Source organism: Pelobates fuscus, chromosome 4 (genome assembly GCF_036172605.1).
Source record: "Pelobates fuscus isolate aPelFus1 chromosome 4, aPelFus1.pri, whole genome shotgun sequence".
In the NCBI taxonomy this organism is placed as follows: domain Eukaryota; kingdom Metazoa; phylum Chordata; class Amphibia; order Anura; family Pelobatidae; genus Pelobates; species Pelobates fuscus.
In genome coordinates, this window is record NC_086320.1 from 12,872,813 (window position 1) to 12,894,397 (window position 21,585).

Below are 21,585 nucleotides of genomic sequence, written 5' to 3' on the forward strand. Positions count from 1 at the left end.
CTGGGGTCCAGTGGGTCGGGTGCCTGTCTTCATCGCAGCTGCGGCGAGGGAGCTGCGTGCTGTCTACTTCCTCTCACCGCGCGGGCTGTCTGCTGTAGCTGGGAGCCGGAATATGACGTCATATTCCGGCTCCGGCATCAGCAAACGGCGAGCGGCGAGAGGAAGCAGAGAGCACACAGCTCCCTCGCCGCGGCTGAGATGGAGAGAGGGGGGGGGATCCATCACCTCTTGCTCCCCACCCCCCCCCCCATGACAGGGGGAACATGGGGCCGGAAGGGGGCATTTGGGGGGCACTGAGTGCCTGCAGGAACAGCGTTCCTGCTCAAATAAAAGTGCAGGAACGCTGTTCCTGCAGGACTCAATACATAGTGCGTGCCATGGGGATTAGGGTGTGCCCAGGCACACCCCGTGCGCACGCCTATGGAGATAAGCCTCACAAAATGCAGCTAGAGTGGAGATTTCAGTGCCCACGAGGATAGTCCAATCCGTGCCCTTCCTGGAAGCAGAGGCTGTGATACTGCAAAGAAGGATGATATATGTTGTGCAAAACAATCTAATCACAAATGGAAATGAAGCACACGTTCAGCGAGGATTGCTTTTCCCAAGTAATGGCACTTTGCAGTTTTTATTTGCGGAAACCAATACGTTTAAGGTGTACACAATCCTGTCTTAGGTACTTTAGGTGCTATGAACTCAATGGAATGATAATCTCCTATATGTAAATTAAACATCTGTTGGTTTGGAGCTGTTCATATCTGTGCGTCTTTAAGGTGGAAACAGAAGCCTTCATCAAGGAATGGCTACATCTAAACATTGCACTCTCTCCAGCACTAGTAATTCTGGGTGTACTCTCCAAGACCGTCCCAAGCACCTCTAAAATGTGTTCAAATTGTGTTGGCAGCAGCCAGAAAATACAAATGAAATACGAGGAGATGCACTGACAGCATGGGACAGCTCTGCCTTGTTTCCACTGAGCGGATCGGTTCGGGTTGGTACAGTTTGGAAGGTTTAGAATGGACCAGCCCATTCTGGTGAGCGTTTCCACTGCAAGTCAGACATTCAGGGCCATGCGGGGTTTAGAAAAAATGCTCTTCCTGTCCACCAATCAATGGATTGTATAGTAGTTCCGCCCTAACCGAACCATTCCAATTTCTATGGCCCTACATCTGAAGCAGGACCCTGAATGGATTGGTACAGTTCGCTTATATGGACCACTTTCATAATGGAAACACCCAAAGTAGCGAACCGTACCGAATTGAACCGAACCGATCCGCTCAGTGGAAACGAGGCACTAGAGTCCTCTACTCAGAAGGAATGACAGGTGGCTATTTTATTCTGGCCTGGAGTCTGCAAATACAAAACTTTCACTTAAAGCATTTATCAAACTGGCTTTTAAATACACTGGTTGGTATTCGCTGCGTATCTATTTTACAGACTAATCTTTACCTAAAGTGGAAGTTTTAGGGTTCAGGGAATCAAAGAGACAATCTCACTGTGCATGATGCACATCCTGATCTCCTATTATTGCAGTCTATATAGCAAATGTCCACTGTGGTCGTTTATTTTGCATATTTTGCTCTGTTCTGTAGATTTTACATATAGATTGGTTGTTCTTTTATTACATATGACGAAAACTGGGAATATTGTAAGTGAAGTTCCGGATGTGTAAAAATGAACATCGTCCTGGATTATTTCTGTAAATATTTCCAATAAAACTGAAAGGAAATGTCTATCCTTGCTCTACGTAAATTGATTGTTTAGTATGTGGTTTATTACTGGTGCCAGATTCCTCTTCTTTTCCTGGTAAAAAGGGTCTGACTCACTGGAAATAAAACAGTGTAAACCTTTTTTTTGTTTGTTTCTACATACCCAGTTTAGTTGTTTCTATTGTAGTGACTTTCTATGTTATTCACACATAATGTGGTGATTCATTTCATCATTCAATCTTTTCTAGGAACAGAAGAAAGGCCACATTGGGACCAAATATCGCACTTTAAGATCACAGTACAAAATAGCTGCAACAATAAACCACTTTATAAATAGTCACATTTATATACAAAGCAAATTAAAAACAAGTAAATCTATCAAATGTTCAAGTTTCAGAAGATGAAGTTCTACTAGCCAAATCAGGCACTGGGGGCCTTTCTGTTATAGATCTTCACTAGATCCAAGTAGTCTAGACTTGATATTATTCCCCCACCACTCATTGTTCCTAAAACTCAGCACTCCTACTCATTAACAGATACAGGGGCAGGCATTACAGGAGTAGGACCTCTGTTGGCCTTGGTCTTGTCTAGTATGTGGACATCCCACTGCTCGTGGTCAGTACATGGACTCGCTGTTCTGCACAGCACTAAAAGGGAGCTGGAGAGTGCTGCTGTTGGTGTTCGGTTTAGTCTGATTTCGCTTCTTATTCCACATTAATAGGGTACTGGTGTTCTTGGTGCCAGTCATCGATTTCCTACTATTCTCCTTGTTCCCTTTGAGTATCTCACTAGAAGACAGCATGGACGATTTCTTGTCCATCATCTACAAGAGAAAACAGTGAAATGTCAATCCTTATTTCCCATGCCAACTAAAACAAATCCGGAATCATCAGCTCCTTTTGTTTTCGATGTTAAATCAAGGGCTTTTGATGATAAAAAAAAACAACAACCAAACCAAATATTAGAGTGGGATAATCATCGAGCACCGAATGGTGGTCTTGGTTTTAAAGGAGTATTTATATCACTGAATAAAACATTAAAACAACAACAAAAGCTGACACAAACAGCTCTCTGGTTTCCTGTTCATTCACATGGCAGCACAAAGAATACATTGTTTTTTTTTATTATTATCACCATTTATATAGCGCCAACAGATTCCGTAGTGCTTTACAATATTATTAGAGGGAGGATTTCACAAGAAAACTTACAGGAACGATAGGTTGAAGATCTAACGAGCTTACAGTCTATTGAAGAATAAAGGTTATCTATGACATTTCTTGGTATGTACATCGTTTAGTAAATACAATAGGTTGTTATCAGAATAGTACATTAGATAGAATAGTGTTCTCTAGAGTGCACTGTGATCCAAAGGACCTCGGGAAGGAGGGAGTATAGAAAGGGGGAAAAACAAAGTAAAATGAAATGGGAGTCCATCCGGTAAGTATGCTATTCCAGGAGGAGGGAAGGCCGTAGCACACACATTTACAAAAACATAAGAGAACATATTTAGGATATTCACACATTGAAAGACCCAAATTACCAAAGTCCACTAAGCTATTTGGGAAATATCTGACAAAGTTTCATAAGTAGTTCACTAAATTCACTATCCTCAGAAATTTAGCAAACTGGCTTGAATTGATTAGATGCATACAAAAACTGAAACCCATCCAAATCAGCCAGAATGGCCCAAAAAACAGGTAAAAATAGTTCAAGTATGTTAATGAAATCCTGAACAATTACATTGTTATTTCCAGAATGTTGAAGTTCATATAAAAATGAATAAAGCAGAGGTCCCCTAGATCAATTAAACATATATCCCTCTTCCCACGGACCAATGGGCAGCCACCATTGTATGCAACATACCGTGTTCTGTGTGTCAGGATTATGGAATGTCACCACCTCGATATCCACACCTTCCTTTCCAGTGCTTTTCAGCAACTGCACAACTTCAGAATGCTTGGACCAGCGGCAATCCTTACCATTCACTGTGACAATATAGGATCCCTCCTTCACCCCAGCAACCTGAAACAACATATTAATGGGGCAAGAGAGAGTGAGAGAGACCAAGAGCAGGGGGTGGGGGGAAGAGAGAGTGGGAGGAAAAGGGATACAGAGAGAAAGACAAAGAGCGGGGGGAGAAAGTGTGAGAACGAGGAAAAGAGAGAGAAAGTTAAGCAGGGAAGAAAGAGAGAGTGGGAGGAAGTGGGAAAGAAGAACACACAGAGAGAGAGAGAGAGACAATGAGTTGGGGAGAAAGAGAGTGTGGGAAAAAGAGGGGCAGAGAGAGAGAGAGAGAGCAGGAGGAAGATGGACAGACAGAGAGAGAGAGAGAGAGAGAGAATGAGCAGAAGGAAGAGAGACAGAGAGAGAGTGAAAGAGCAGGAGGAAGAGGAACAGAGAGAGAGAGAAAGAGCAGGAGGAAGAGGGACAGAGAGAGAGAGAGAGAAAGAGCAGGAGGAAGAGGGACAGAGAGAGAGAGAGAAAGAGCAGAAGGAAGAGAGAGAGAGAGAGAGAGAGTGTGAAAGAGCAGGAGGAAGAGGAACAGAGAGAGAGAGAGAGAGAGAGAAAGAGCAGGAGGAACAGAGAGAGAGAGAAAGAGCAGGAGGAAGAGGAAGCGAGAGAGAGAGAAAGAGCAGGAGGAAGAGAGAGAGAGAGACAGAGCAGGAGGAAGAGAGAGAGAGACAGAGCAGGAGGAAGAGAGAGAGAGAAAGAGGAACAGAGATAGAGAGAAAGAGCAGGAGGAAGAGGAACAGAGAGAGAGAGAGAGAGAGAGAAAGAGCAGGAGGAAGAGGAACAGAGAGATAGAGAGAACGAGCAGGAGGAAGAGGGACAGAGAGAGAGAGAGAACGAGCAGGAGGAAGAGAGAGAAAGAGTAGGAGGAAGAGGAAGAGAGAGAGAGAGAGAGAAAGAAGTGACATATTTACAAGTTGGGCACTTGCTGTTCTTTTGAAAACCTACAATTGTATGATAACAAAAAAACTGTATCACAAGTTTTCAGTATAGTTAGAATTCAAAGTCAATTTATGATGAAAATAACCAAAAATTCTCGTTAGCCAACTAAGATGTCAGTTTGACTACTTTAGTCTTAAATTTGAAATTGGCTTTAAATTTACTGTGAGTTCTAAAATCTGCCCTGTTACAGTTTCAACTCTGATAATAATATAGATTATATTTATTATACATGTAGAACAGCATGCACCACACCTGCATCCTCTTATCAGTACTATCATACGGACAGTCTGTTTATTTAAATACTTTATCTCATTCACCATACTGAACCCAGTAAATACCCAGTGTAATACTTTCATCAATTAAAACGCAATGATGGATTTATGGGGAAATCTGCCCTAATTATACTAATTCACTTATATACACGTCCCTTCCTTCACTGCCTGGTAACACATATGACATATCCCATTAACTCTCTCTCGCATTCTAATCAATGACCTATCAATCACATGACAACACCCAATATCTTTCTCCTCCAATCCCTTTCCAGCTCAATCAATCCTATAACACCTCCCACTAACCCTCTCCTCCAAACACTTCACAATCAGGCCATTCAAAAACCAACTCAAACTAACCCGCTCATCCAATCCCCTCACAGCCCAACCAATCATATAGCATCTCCCACTCACCTGCTCCTCCAATCTCCTGACAGCCCTATCAGTTATTTAGGGCCACTAACCCACTCCTCCAATCCCCTCACAGCCCTACCAATCCTATCACATATCCCACTAACCCACTCCTCCAATCCCCTCACAGCCCTACCCATCATAAAGTATCTTCCACTAACCCACTCCTCCAATCCCCTCACAGCCCTACCCATCATATAGTATCTTCCACTAACCCACTCCTCCAATCCCCTCACAGCCCTACCAATCCTATCACATATCCCACTAACCCACTCCTCCAATCCCCTCACAGCCCTACCCATCATATAGTATCTCCCACTAACCCACTCCTCCAATCCCCTTGCAGCCCTACTAATCATATAACATATCCCACTAACCCACTCCTCCAATCCCCTCACAGCCATCATAAAGTATCTTGCACTAACCCACTCATCCAATCCCCTCACAGCCCTACCCATCATATAGTATCTTGCACTAACCCACTCCTCCAATCCCCTTGCAGCCCTACTAATCATATAGTATATTCCACTAACCCACTCCTCCAATCCCCTTGCAGCCCTACTAATCATATAGTATATTCCACTAACCCACTCCTCCAATCCCCTTGCAGCCCTACCCATCATATAGTATATTCCACTAACCCACTCCTCCAATCCCCTTGCAGCCCTACTAATCACATAGTATATTCCACTAACCCACTCCTCCAATCCCCTTGCAGCCCTACCCATCATATAGTATATTCCACTAACCCACTCCTCCAATCCCCTTGCAGCCCTACTAATCACATAGTATATTCCACTAACCCACTCCTCCAATCCCCTTGCAGCCCTACCCATCTTATAGTATATTCCACTAACCCACTTCTCCAATCCCCTTGCAGCCCTACCCATCATATAGTATATTCCACTAACCCACTCCTCCAATCCCCTTGCAGCCCTACTAATCACATAGTATATTCCACTAACCCACTCCTCCAATCCCCTTGCAGCCCTACTAATCATATAGTATATTCCACTAACCCACTCCTCCAATCCCCTCACAGCCCTACCCATCATATAGTATCTCCCACTAACCCACTCCTCCAATCCCCTTGCAGCCCTACTAATCACATAGTATATTCCACTAACCCACTCCTCCAATCCCCTCACAGCCCTACCCATCATATAGTATATTCCACTAACCCACTCCTCCAATCCCCTTGCAGCCCTACCCATCATATAGTATCTTGCAATAACCCACTCCTCCAATCCCCTCACAGCCCTACCCATCATATAGTATATTCCACTAACCCACTCCTCCAATCCCCTTGCAGCCCTACCCATCATATAGTATCTTGCACTAACCCACTCCTCCAATCCCCTTGCAGCCCTACCCATCATATAGTATCTTGCACTAACCCACTCCTCCAATCCCCTCACAGCCCTACCAATCCTATAACATATCCCACTAACCCACTCCTCCAATCCCCTCACAGCCCTACCCATCATATAGTATCTCCCACTAACCCACTCCTCCAATCCCCTTGCAGCCCTACTAATCATATAGTATCTTGCACTAACCCACTCCTCCAATCCCCTCACAGCCCTACCCATCATATAGTATATTCCACTAACCCACTCCTCCAATCCCCTTGCAGCCCTACCCATCATATAGTATCTTGCACTAACCCACTCCTCCAATCCCCTCACAGCCCTACCCATCATATAGTATATTCCACTAACCCACTCCTCCAATCCCCTTGCAGCCCTACCCATCATATAGTATCTTGCACTAACCCACTCCTCCAATCCCCTTGCAGCCCTACCCATCATATAGTATATTCCACTAACCCACTCCTCCAATCCCCTTGCAGCCCTACTAATCATATAGTATCTTCCACTAACCCACTCCTCCAATCCCCTCACAGCCCTACCCATCATATAGTATCTTCCACTAACCCACTCCTCCAATCCCCTTGCAGCCCTTCTAATCATATAGTATCTCCCACTAACCCACTCCTCCAATCCCCTTGCAGCCCTACTAATCATATAGTATCTCCCACTAACCCACTCCTCCAATCCCCTTGCAGACCTACCCATCATATAGTATATTCCACTAACCCACTCCTCCAATCCCCTTGCAGCCCTACTAATCATATAGTATCTCCCACTAACCCACTCCTCCAATCCCCTTGCAGCCCTACCCATCATATAGTATCTCCCACTAACCCACTCCTCCAATCCCCTTGCAGCCCTACCCATCATATAGTATCTTCCACTAACCCACTCCTCCAATCCCCTCACAGCCCTACCCATCATATAGTATCTTCCACTAACCCACTCCTCCAATCCCCTCACAGCCCTACCCATCATATAGTATCTTCCACTAACCCACTCCTCCAATCCCCTCACAGCCCTACCCATCATATAGTATCTTGCACTAACCCACTCCTCCAATCCTATTGCAGCCCTCCCCATCATATAGTATCTTGCACTAACCCACTCCTCCAATCCCCTTGCAGCCCTCCCCATCATATAGTATCTCCCACTAACCCACTCCTCCAATCCCCTCACAGCCCTACCCATCATATAGTATATTCCACTAACCCACTCCTCCAATCCCCTTGCAGCCCTACTAATCACATAGTATATTCCACTAACCCACTCCTCCAATCCCCTTGCAGCCCTACCCATCTTATAGTATATTCCACTAACCCACTCCTCCAATCCCCTTGCAGCCCTACCCATCATAAAGTATATTCCACTAACCCACTCCTCCAATCCCCTTGCAGCCCTACTAATCACATAGTATATTCCACTAACCCACTCCTCCAATCCCCTTGCAGCCCTACTAATCATATAGTATATTCCACTAACCCACTCCTCCAATCCCCTCATAGCCCTACCCATCATATAGTATCTCCCACTAACCCACTCCTCCAATCCCCTTGCAGCCCTACTAATCACATAGTATATTCCACTAACCCACTCCTCCAATCCCCTCACAGCCCTACCCATCATATAGTATATTCCACTAACCCACTCCTCCAATCCCCTTGCAGCCCTACCCATCATATAGTATCTTGCACTAACCCACTCCTCCAATCCCCTCACAGCCCTACCCATCATATAGTATATTCCACTAACCCACTCCTCCAATCCCCTTGCAGCCCTACCCATCATATAGTATCTTGCACTAACCCACTCCTCCAATTCCCTCACAGCCCTACCAATCCTATAACATATCCCACTAACCACTCCTCCAATCCCCTCACAGCCCTACCCATCATATAGTATCTCCCGCTAACCCACTCCTCCAATCCCCTTGCAGCCCTACTAATCATATAGTATCTTGCACTAACCCACTCCTCCAATCCCCTCACAGCCCTACCCATCATATAGTATATTCCACTAACCCACTCCTCCAATCCCCTGGCAGCCCTACCCATCATATAGTATCTTGCACTAACCCACTCCTCCAATCCCCTTGCAGCCCTACTAATCATATAGTATATTCCACTAACCCACTCCTCCAATCCCCTCATAGCCCTACCCATCATATAGTATCTCCCACTAACCCACTCCTCCAATCCCCTTGCAGCCCTACTAATCATATAGTATCTTGCACTAACCCACTCCTCCAATCCCCTCACAGCCCTACCCATCATATAGTATATTCCACTAACCCACTCCTCCAATCCCCTGGCAGCCCTACCCATCATATAGTATCTTGCACTAACCCACTCCTCCAATCCCCTTGCAGCCCTACCCATCATATAGTATATTCCACTAACCCACTCCTCCAATCCCCTTGCAGCCCTACTAATCATATAGTATCTTCCACTAACCCACTCCTCCAATCCCCTCACAGCCCTACCCATCATATAGTATATTCCACTAACCCACTCCTCCAATCCCCTTGCAGCCCTACTAATCATATAGTATCTTCAACTAACCCACTCCTCCAATCCCCTCACAGCCGTACCCATCATATAGTATCTTCCACTAACCCACTCCTCCAATCCCCTTGCAGCCCTACTAATCATATAGTATCTTCCACTAACCCACTCCTCCAATCCCCTTGCAGCCCTACTAATCATATAGTATCTCCCACTAACCCACTCCTCCAATCCCCTTGCAGCCCTACTAATCATATAGTATCTCCCACTAACCCACTCCTCCAATCCCCTTGCAGCCCTACCCATCATATAGTATATTCCACTAACCCACTCCTCCAATCCCCTTGCAGCCCTACTAATCATATAGTATCTCCCACTAACCCACTCCTCCAATCCCCTTGCAGCCCTACCCATCACATAGTATCTCCCACTAACCCACTCCTCCAATCCCCTTGCAGCCCTACCCATCATATAGTATCTTGCACTAACCCACTCCTCCAATCCCCTCACAGCCCTACCCATCATATAGTATCTTCCACTAACCCACTCCTCTAATCCCCTCACGGCCCTACCCATCATATAGTATCTTCCACTAACCCACTCCTCCAATCCCCTCACAGCCCTACTCATCATATAGTATCTTACACTAACCCACTCCTCCAATCCCCTTGCAGCCCTCCCCATCATATAGTATCTTGCACTAACCCACTCCTCCAATCCCCTTGCAGCCCTCCCCATCATATAGTATCTCCCACTAACCCACTCCTCCAATCCCCTCACAGCCCTACTAATCATATAGTATCTCCCACTAACCCACTCCTCCAATCCCCTTGCAGCCCTACCCATCATATAGTATCTCCCACTAACCCACTCCTCCAATCCCCTTGCAGCCCTACCCATCATATAGTATCTTGCACTAACCCACTCCTCCAATCCCCTCACAGCCCTACCCATCATATAGTATCTTCCACTAACCCACTCCTCCAATCCCCTCACAGCCCTACCCATCATATAGTATCTTCCACTAACCCACTCCTCCAATCCCCTCACAGCCCTACCCATCATATAGTATCTTGCACTAACCCACTCCTCCAATCCCCTTGCAGCCCTCCCCATCATATAGTATCTTGCACTAACCCACTCCTCCAATCCCCTTGCAGCCCTCCCCATCATATAGTATCTCCCACTAACCCACTCCTCCAATCCCCTCACAGCCCTACCCATCATATAGTATCTTCCACTAACCCACTCCTCCAATCCCCTTGCAGCCCTACTAATCATATAGTATATTCCACTAACCCACTCCTCCAATCCCCTTGCAGCCCTACTAATCACATAGTATATTCCACTAACCCACTCCTCCAATCCCCTTGCAGCCCTACTAATCATATAGTATATTCCACTAACCCACTCCTCCAATCCCCTCACAGCCCTACCCATCATATAGTATATTCCACTAACCCACTCCTCCAATCCCCTTGCAGCCCTACTAATCACATAGTATATTCCACTAACCCACTCCTCCAATCCCCTCACAGCCCTACCCATCATATAGTATATTCCACTAACCCACTCCTCCAATCCCCTTGCAGCCCTACCCATCATATAGTATCTTGCACTAACCCACTCCTCCAAACCCCTCACAGCCCTACCCATCATATAGTATATTCCACTAACCCACTCCTCCAATCCCCTTGCAGCCCTACCCATCATATAGTATCTTGCACTAACCCACTCCTCCAATCCCCTCACAGCCCTACCAATCCTATAACATATCCCACTAACCCACTCCTCCAATCCCCTCACAGCCCTACCCATCATATAGTATCTCCCACTAACCCACTCCAACAATCCCCTTGCAGCCCTACTAATCATATAGTATCTTGCACTAACCCACTCCTCCAATCCCCTCACAGCCCTACCCATCATATAGTATATTCCACTAACCCACTCCTCCAATCCCCTTGCAGCCCTACCCATCATATAGTATCTTGCACTAACCCACTCCTCCAATCCCCTCACAGCCCTACCCATCATATAGTATATTCCACTAACCCACTCCTCCAATCCCCTTGCAGCCCTACCCATCATATAGTATCTTGCACTAACCCACTCCTCCAATCCCCTTGCAGCCCTACCCATCATATAGTATATTCCACTAACCCACTCCTCCAATCCCCTTGCAGCCCTACTAATCATATAGTATCTTCCACTAACCCACTCCTCCAATCCCCTCACAGCCCTACCCATCATATAGTATCTTGCACTAACCCACTCCTCCAATCCCCTTGCAGCCCTACCCATCATATGGTATCTTGCACTAACCCACTCCTCCAATCCCCTTGCAGCCCTACCCATCATATAGTATCTTCCACTAACCCACTCCTCCAATCCCCTCACAGCCCTACCCATCATATAGTATCTTCCACTAACCCACTCCTCCAATCCCCTTGCAGCCCTACTAATCATATAGTATCTTCCACTAACCCACTCCTCCAATCCCCTCACAGCCCTACCCATCATATAGTATCTTGCACTAACCCACTCCTCCAATCCCCTTGCAGCCCTACCCATCATATAGTATCTTGCACCAACCCACTCCTCCAATCCCCTTGCAGCCCTACTAATCATATAGTATCTTCCACTAACCCACTCCTCCAATCCCCTCACAGCCCTACCCATCATATAGTATCTTGCACTAACCCACTCCTCCAATCCCCTTGCAGCCCTACTAATCATATGGTATCTTGCACTAACCCACTCCTCCAATCCCCTTGCAGCCCTACCCATCATATAGTATCTTCCACTAACCCACTCCTCCAATCCCCTCACAGCCCTACCCATCATATAGTATCTTCCACTAACCCACTCCTCCAATCCCCTTGCAGCCCTACTAATCATATAGTATCTTCCACTAACCCACTCCTCCAATCCCCTCACAGCCCTACCCATCATATAGTATCTTGCACTAACCCACTCCTCCAATCCCCTTGCAGCCCTACCCATCATATAGTATCTTGCACCAACCCACTCCTCCAATCCCCTTGCAGCCCTACCCATCATATAGTATCTTGCACTAACCCACTCCTCCAATCCCCTTGCAGTCCTACCCGTCATATAGTATCTCCCACTAACCCACTCCTCCAATCCCCTCACAGCCCTACTAATCATATAGTATCTTCCACTAACCCACTCCTCCAATCCCCTCACAGCCCTACCCATCATATAGTATCTTGCACTAACCCACTCCTCCAATCCCCTTGCAGCCCTACCCATCATATAGTATCTTGCACTAACCCACTCCTCCAATCCCCTTGCAGCCCTACCCATCATATAGTATCTTGCACTAACCCACTCCTCCAATCCCCTTGCAGCCCTACCCATCATATGGTATCTCCCACTAACCCACTCCTCCAATCCCCTTGCAGCCCTACCCATCATATAGTATCTTCCACTAACCCACTCCTCCAATCCCCTCACAGCCCTACCCATCATATAGTATCTCCCACTAACCCACTCCTCCAATCCCCTTGCAGCCCTACCCATCATATAGTATCTTGCACTAACCCACTCCTCCAATCCCCTCACAGCCCTACCCATCATATAGTATCTTCCACTAACCCACTCCTCCAATCCCCTTGCAGCCCTACTAATCATATAGTATCTTCCACTAACCCACTCCTCCAATCCCCTCACAGCCCTACCCATCATATAGTATCTTGCACTAACCCACTCCTCCAATCCCCTTGCAGCCCTACCCATCATATAGTATCTTGCACCAACCCACTCCTCCAATCCCCTTGCAGCCCTACTAATCATATGGTATCTTGCACTAACCCACTCCTCCAATCCCCTTGCAGCCCTACCCATCATATAGTATCTTCCACTAACCCACTCCTCCAATCCCCTCACAGCCCTACCCATCATATAGTATCTTCCACTAACCCACTCCTCCAATCCCCTTGCAGCCCTACTAATCATATAGTATCTTCCACTAACCCACTCCTCCAATCCCCTCACAGCCCTACCCATCATATAGTATCTTGCACTAACCCACTCCTCCAATCCCCTTGCAGCCCTACCCATCATATAGTATCTTGCACCAACCCACTCCTCCAATCCCCTTGCAGCCCTACCCATCATATAGTATCTTGCACTAACCCACTCCTCCAATCCCCTTGCAGTCCTACCCGTCATATAGTATCTCCCACTAACCCACTCCTCCAATCCCCTCACAGCCCTACTAATCATATAGTATCTTCCACTAACCCACTCCTCCAATCCCCTCACAGCCCTACCCATCATATAGTATCTTGCACTAACCCACTCCTCCAATCCCCTTGCAGCCCTACCCATCATATAGTATCTTGCACTAACCCACTCCTCCAATCCCCTTGCAGCCCTACCCATCATATAGTATCTTGCACTAACCCACTCCTCCAATCCCCTTGCAGCCCTACCCATCATATGGTATCTCCCACTAACCCACTCCTCCAATCCCCTTGCAGCCCTACCCATCATATAGTATCTTCCACTAACCCACTCCTCCAATCCCCTCACAGCCCTACCCATCATATAGTATCTCCCACTAACCCACTCCTCCAATCCCCTTGCAGCCCTACCCATCATATAGTATCTTGCACTAACCCACTCCTCCAATCCCCTCACAGCCCTACCCATCATATAGTATCTTGCACTAACCCACTCCTCCAATCCCCTTGCAGCCCTACCCATCATATAGTATCTCCCACTAACCCACTCCTCCAATCCCCTTTCAGCCCTACCCATCATATAGTATCTCCCACTAACCCACTCCTCCAATCCCCTTGCAGCCCTACCCATCATATAGTATCTCCCACTAACCCACTCCTCCAATCCCCTTGCAGCCCTACCCATCATATAGTATCTTCCACTAACCCACTCCTCCAATCCCCTCACAGCCCTACCCATCATATAGTATCTTGCACTAACCCACTCCTCCAATCCCCTTGCAGCCCTACCCATCATATAGTATCTTCCACTAACCCAGTCCTCCAATCCCCTTGCAGCCCTACCCATCATATAGTATCTTCCACTAACCCACTCCTCCTATCCCCTTGCAGCCCTACCCATCATATAGTATCTCCCACTAACCCACTCCTCCAATCCCCTCACAGCCCTACCCATCATATAGTATCTTGCACTAACCCACTCCTCCAATCCCCTTGCAGCCCTACCCATCATATAGTATCTTCCACTAACCCAGTCCTCCAATCCCCTTGCAGCCCTACCCATCATATAGTATCTTCCACTAACCCAGTCTTCCAATCCCCTTGCAGCCCTACCCATCATATAGTATCTTCCACTAACCCACTCCTCCAATCCCCTCACAGCCCTACCCATCATATAGTATCTCCCACTAACCCACTCCTCCAATCCCCTCACAGCCCTACCCATCATATAGTATCTTGCACTAACCCACTCCTCCAATCCCCTCACAGCCCTACCCATCATATAGTATCTTGCACTAACCCACTCCTCCAATCCCCTCACAGCCCTACCCATCATATAGTATCTTCCACTAACTGGCTCCTTCAATTCTTTTACAGTTCTATCAATCGCATGACAGCTAGTCCTGTAATATTGTCTTTAAGAAGAATTTAGTTATTATACTTACAGCTGCACAGCCTGAAACGATCACTCCAGCAATGAGGACGGGCGAATCGCCTCTTAGTGTGAACCCAAAGCCATCATCTCCCTTCTCTAGATGAATTTTCTGCGCAGGATGCCATTTATGTTTTGCTGAGAATATTGAAAGAGGCCCCTTCAGAGCAAGACAAGAAGGACCAATTGGTTAGTGACCACTAAAATAGGTTATATAGTTAGGGAGGAACATTGAGACACAAGAGAGAGGCTACAAGGACTACATCTGTCCAAAAATGAGATGTCCTGCCAACCTGTCATGCATGGCACTCAGGAAAGCATCCTATCTATGCAGGGCTCTGCCCATTGGATGAGTTTACTCTGCACAGTGCAAGTGATGTGCTCGAGTTGTACTTTCTAGGCACATTTCCTTTATGTCCCAATTCTGGGACTAAGCACAGGAAGGCAGATTGGAAGCCTCAAATCAGGACTGTCCCGCCAAACTCTGGGACTGTTGGGTGGTGTGCTCATTTCAAAGATCAATACAATTCCCATATCACTGTCATCTTACACATGATGTGAACACATAGTTATAACACTTCGTTACAAAACACATACAAATTTATATAATATAGATAGGGACCCCCACAAGTTTTATATCATCAAATAGCCCTGATCTGAGCGCCCAAGTTCTCTAAATAGCACTCAGATCCGTGCAGTGTAGGGGAAACGCCACCGTGTGGAATATCTGAATGGTCGCACACATGGTCCTATGTCTAAAACAGTTCCAGGGCGTTTTGTGCTTTTGTCGGTCAACTTCGGGAGTTGGATGCGACCAAAATACTGAACATAATCCATAAGTATAACGTGGAGCTTGTTAAAGGGACACTATAGTCACCTGAACAACTTCAGCTTAATGAGGTTGTTCAGGTGAGTGCTACAGCTACCCGGAGCCTTTTTCTTGTAAGCACTGTATTTTCTGAGAAAATGCAGTGTTTACATTGGAAGCTTGGAACACCTCTTGTTGCAGTCAATCAGACGGCCACCAGAGGGACTTCCGAGTTCAGAGGCCCTAAAAAGGCCTCTCGTCTGATGCATTCTGGGTGAATACTTCAGACGGGCTATCAGCACACAAAGCACTGTGAACGCGCTTTGTGTGCTGAGGCTGTCAGCACTGCTGTGGGCTGAAGCTTAAACCCACAGGGACGCTTTCTGTCCACAATAGTGGTTGAAGGGGGGGGGGGACCTACTCTCCTCCCCCCCCCCAGCCCCCACCCCTGGGCGGTGGGTGGGGGCCCTAAAATTAAAAATAAGGGGGGGACATACTGCCCCCCACCCCTGTGCAGCGGGTGGGGACCCTAAAATTATCAATAAGGGGGGACCTATTGTCCCCCCCGGCCCCCACCCCTGTGCGGCAGGTGGGGGCCCTAAAATTATCAATAAGGGGGGGACATACTGCCCCCCCCGGCCCCCACCCCTGTGCGGCGGGTGGGGGATCAATAGGCCCCCCCCCCCCCTTATTGATAGTTTTAGAAAGCGAGCTGAGCTGTCAGTCAGACAGCTCAGCTCGCGAACGCGCATTCCGTGCACATGCGCGGTAAAGCGCTGAATTTCTTCATAGGGCGGCTGTCAATGCCGCTCTATGAAGAACGCGATTGGTGCAGCGCGAAGCCGCGCATGCGCACCACATCGCGATGACGCTTCTCTGTGAGAAGCGTCCTATTGGGCCCCGCGATTTCGTCATTTTGACGAAAAAGGGGGCGCGGCATGGCTGGGAGCTCGGCGCTGGAACGGAGGTAAGTTTTTAATATAAAAACACCTCGAAAATTATTTTTATTAAATGTAAGTTCATATAAAAGCAAGAAGGAAGGCTGGGGGACTTGTCTTTCTAGCTTTTATATGTTGACTATAGAGTCCCTTTAACCTCATTCATACGAACGATTCCACCGAACAGAGCTCTTCCAGGATGTAAAGTACCAAACACAGGCGGGATGGAAGTTCAGCGGTGTTCGTGAGGTTGAGTGTCTGATTTTAGTTCCATGCACTCGACGACCAAACCCTGTTTGCGTTCGTGAAAATAAGATGGCCGCCACCATGTGTTCGGGCATACAAATAGTGGCCACCCAGACGAACACTTAGAACACTGCTGGCAGAATCGTTACAAGGTGTCAATAATGTTTAACAAGCTCCCGGGAGGTCTTTAGTTGGTGGATCTGTTCGGTTCCCAAACAGCAAAGGGAACCCAACCGAACGGAGTCTTTTAAAATTTATTTTGCAGTTCTTTTTGCAGGGCCCATAGTACTGGGGAAAGACGATGGCAAGCAGGCTCCTGGAGGAGCCTGTGGCGAGGTTACATTCGCCACACCAGATTTTTTTATGCATTATGCAAATTATGAGTTAACATAAGGGTACATTGCAGTATGAGGTACACTTTCGAGGGCTCATCACTCCAACCACTGTACAATGGGCAGATTTAGAGGAAACATGTATTTATGTAAAACAAAAAACAGGTAGCGCCAAAGAAAACCAATGAAATAAGAGATATAAAAAATATCTAAAAGAACAGTGAAAAAAATTGTCTAAAAATCTGTTAAACAAATAGAGGGAAAAAAAATAAAAAATACAAGACACAGTCTAAAATAGGTAATAGAAAAACTCCGTCTTCAGATGTTCATAAAGTGCTTTAGGGACAGCTCCATCCAATAGCAGCATATGAAAAAGAACACTAAACTTCAAAATGAAAAAATGATAGCCAAAGAGAGGAAAACCAGCCCCAAAGCATTTTTTCAGTACATAAATTCTAAAAAAAAAAATGAAAAAAAAAATGAGTGTAGGTACACTAAAAACTGGAATGGGAGTGTTCGTTAATGAAGACCAGGAAAAGGCAGAAATTTTAAATAACTATTTCTCCTCCGTATATATTAAGGAAGAACCCATGGCAATAGATGTGCAAATAATTGCTGCTAAAAACTTGAAGACAAATTGTAATTGGTTAACTCAAGACAAGGTGCTGCAGCAACTTAAGAAAGTTAATATAAACAAAGCTCCAGGGCCTGACAGTATCCATCCACTAGTACTTAAGGAACTAAGTTTTATGAAGCACAGGTCATGTCAAACTAACTTGATTGCATTCTACGAAGAAGTAAGTAGAAGTATAGATCAGGGTGTTGCAGTGGATGTGATCTATTTGGATTTTGTCTAGGCATTTAATATAGTTCCACACAAAAGATTAGTGTTCAAACTCAAAGAAATCGGTCTAGATGAAAATGCTTGTTCTTGGGTAGAACATTGGCGTAAAAATAGAGTACAAAGAGTTGTCATTAATGGTACATTTTCAAGCTGGACAGAGGTGGCAAGTGGTGTCCCTCAGGGGTCTGTTCTGGGACCCCTTCTATTTAACATGTTTATAAATGATCTTGAAAAAAGCATTGAAACCATGATTCAGTGTTTGCAGATGACACAAAACTCTGTAAAGTAATACAATGTGAGCAGGTTATTAATTAGCTGCAGAAGAATTTAGATAGACTGGGGCACTGGGCACTCAAATGGCAGATGAAATGTATTGTTGAAAAATGCAAAGTTATGCACTTCGGCGTAAAGAATACACAAGCAACGTATACCCTTAATGGAAGCAAATTAGGGATAACAACACACGAAAAGGACTTGGGAATTGTTGTAGACAACAAACTATGCAACAATGTGCAATGTCAATCAGCAGTGACTAAGGCCAGTAAGGTATTGTCATGCATGAAAAAGGGCATTCATTCTTGGGATGAGAATATAATTTTGCCTTTTTATAAATCACTGGTAAGACCACATATTGAATATGCTGTGCAATTATGGGCACCTGTTCTAAAGAAGGATATTATGGCACTAGAAAAATTGCAGAGGCGGCTACAAAATTAATAAAAGGAATGGAACCTATCAGCTATGAAGAAAGGTTAACAAATTTAAAGCTATTTAGTTTAGAAAAACATAGCCTCAGAGGGGATATGATAACATTATGCAAACATATTCGGGGCCAATACAAACCATTGTGTGGAAATCTATTCATAAACTCGACTTTACAAAGGACACAAGGTCATGCGTTTACACTAGAAGAAGTAAGATTTTGGCTAAGACAAAGAAAAGGTTTTTTTACTGTAAGAACAACCAGGATGTGGAATTCTCTGTCTGAATACGTGGTTTTATCAGAGTCCATTCAGATGTTCAAACAGCAACTAGGTGCATACTTGCAAAACCAGAATATTCAAGGATATAATCTTTCAATGTAGGGTAATAGCTGCTTGATTCAAGGATAAATCTGACTGCCATTCTGGGGTCAAGAAGGAATTTTCCCCTTAGTTTGTTGCAAAATTGGAAGTGCTTCAAACTGGTTTTTTTTGCCTTCTTTTGGATCAACTGCAAAAAAACAAATGTGAGGAAGGCTGAACTTGATGGACGCAAGTCTCTTTTCAGCTATGTAACTATGTAACACAAAGAGAAAATAACCAATAGTGCAATATTGCAGGGTAATATATAATAAACAATGCAGAAGGTCTAAAAATGCCAACTTACATAAAATTGCACTATTGGTTCTTTTCTCGTTGTGTTCTTTTTCATATGCTGCTATTGGATGGAGCTGTCCCTAAAGCACTTTATGAACATCTGAAGACGAAGTTTTTCTATTACCTATTTTAGACTGTGTCTTGTATTTTTTTTTTTTTCCTCTATTTGTTTAACAGATTTTTAGACAATTTTTTTCACTGTTCTTTTAGATATTTTTTATCTCTTCTTTTATTGGTTTTCTTTGGCGCTACCTGTTTTCTGTTTTACTTGTGTAATTCCTTTTAGGGTTTTAGAGGGAATCCCCTATACTAGATATGCTGCCTCCTCTCTCTCTTTATTTTTGTTCAGTTGTTTAGCATCGCTCCTACTCCTTTGTTTGTTCTGTAATTTATGTAAAACAGACCTTTCACACTAATTGACAGCACAAAGATAGGCGAGTATCTAATAACACACAGCAAGAGAAGAGTCCATAAACCATGTATAACAACACATGATGTGGATATAAGAGAGCTAGACATCTTTTACACTTACAAGGCGATGGAAAAGGTCTGCCACCTTCACCCTGGAGAAAATTGGCATTTTTATTTCAGGCCTTTGTTCTGATATTGCTGAAAGAGAGATTTAAATAGGATTAAGGCTGTGTTCTGGCAGAAGATGTACATTTCATTTATTAATGTTATTGCAAGCCCCAGGTAGTAGGGCTATTCAATATGTTATCAGGTTAGTGAGTAGCAGGACTATTCAGTATGTTATCAGGTTAGTGAGTAGCAGGTAGTAGGACTATTCAGTATGTTATCAGGTTAGTGAGTAGTAGGACTATTCAGTATGTTATCAGGTTAGTGAGTAGTAGGACTATTCAGTATGTTATCAGGTTAGTGAGTAGTAGGGCTATTCAGTATGTTATCAGGTTAGTGAGTAGTAGGACTATTCAGTATGTTATCAGGTTAGTGAGTAGTAGGACTATTCAGTATGTTATCAGGTTAGTGAGTAGCAGGACTATTCAGTATGTTATCAGGTTAGTGAGTAGTAGGGCTATTCAGTATGTTATCAGGTTAGTGAGTAGTAGGGCTATTCAGTATGTTATCAGGTTAGTGAGTAGCAGGACTATTCAGTATGTTATCAGGTTAGTGAGTAGTAGGACTATTCAGTATGTTATCAGGTTAGTGAGTAGTAGGACTATTCAGTATGTTATCAGGTTAGTGAGTAGCAGGACTATTCAGTATGTTATCAGGTTAGTGAGTAGCAGGACTATTCAGTATGTTATCAGGTTAGTGAGTAGCAGGACTATTCAGTATGTTATCAGGTTAGTGAGTAGCAGGACTATTCAGTATGTTATCAGGTTAGTGAGTAGCAGGACTATTCAGTATGTTATCAGGTTAGTGAGTAGCAGGACTATTCAGTATGTTATCAGGTTAGTGAGTAGCGGGACTATTCAGTATGTTATCAGGTTAGTGAGTAGCAGGACTATTCAGTATGTTATCAGGTTAGTGAGTAGTAGGACTATTCAGTATGTTATCAGGTTAGTGAGTAGCAGGACTATTCAGTATGTTATCAGGTTAGTGAGTAGCAGGACTATTCAGTATGTTATCAGGTTAGTGAGTAGTAGGACTATTCAGTATGTTATCAGGTTAGTGAGTAGCAGGTCTATTCAGTATGTTATCAGGTTAGTGAGTAGCAGGACTATTCAATATGTTATCAGGTTAGTGAGTAGCAGGACTATTCAGTATGTTATCAGGTTAGTGAGTAGTAGGACTATTCAGTATGTTATCAGGTTAGTGAGTAGTAGGACTATTCAGTATGTTATCAGGTTAGTGAGTAGCAGGACTATTCGATATGTTATCAGGTTAGTGAGTAGCAGGACTATTCGATATGTTATCAGGTTAGTGAGTAGTAGGACTATTCAGTATGTTATCAGGTTAGTGAGTAGCAGGACTATTCAGTATGTTATCAGGTTAGTGAATAGCAGGACTATTCAGTATGTTATCAGGTTAGTGAGTAGTAGGACTATTCAATATGTTATCAGGTTAGTGAGTAGCAGGACTATTCAGTATGTTATCAGGTTAGTGAGTAGCAGGACTATTCGATATGTTATCAGGTTAGTGAGTAGCAGGACTATTCAGTATGTTATCAGGTTAGTGAGTAGCAGGACTATTCAGTATGTTATCAGGTTAGTGAGTAGCAGGACTATTCAATATGT

The 21,585-nt window shown here is 44.9% G+C and overlaps 1 protein-coding gene across 1 annotated transcript in view; it reads right to left on the reverse strand.

Annotated features, from left to right (window-relative positions):
* Positions 1-2,016: 2,016 nt before the first annotated feature.
* The window catches only part of RHPN1 (rhophilin Rho GTPase binding protein 1), a 73,334-nt gene continuing 53,765 nt past the window's right edge, over positions 2,017-21,585 (reverse strand). The window contains exons 13-16 of the mRNA XM_063450988.1: positions 19,920-19,996; positions 14,875-15,021; positions 3,570-3,728; positions 2,017-2,529 (exon numbers count right to left, since the gene is read on the reverse strand). Of these exons, the coding sequence (XP_063307058.1) occupies positions 2,323-2,529; positions 3,570-3,728; positions 14,875-15,021; positions 19,920-19,996 (590 nt within the window). The 3' untranslated portion in view covers positions 2,017-2,322. The remainder of the gene's footprint in view (positions 2,530-3,569; positions 3,729-14,874; positions 15,022-19,919; positions 19,997-21,585) is intronic.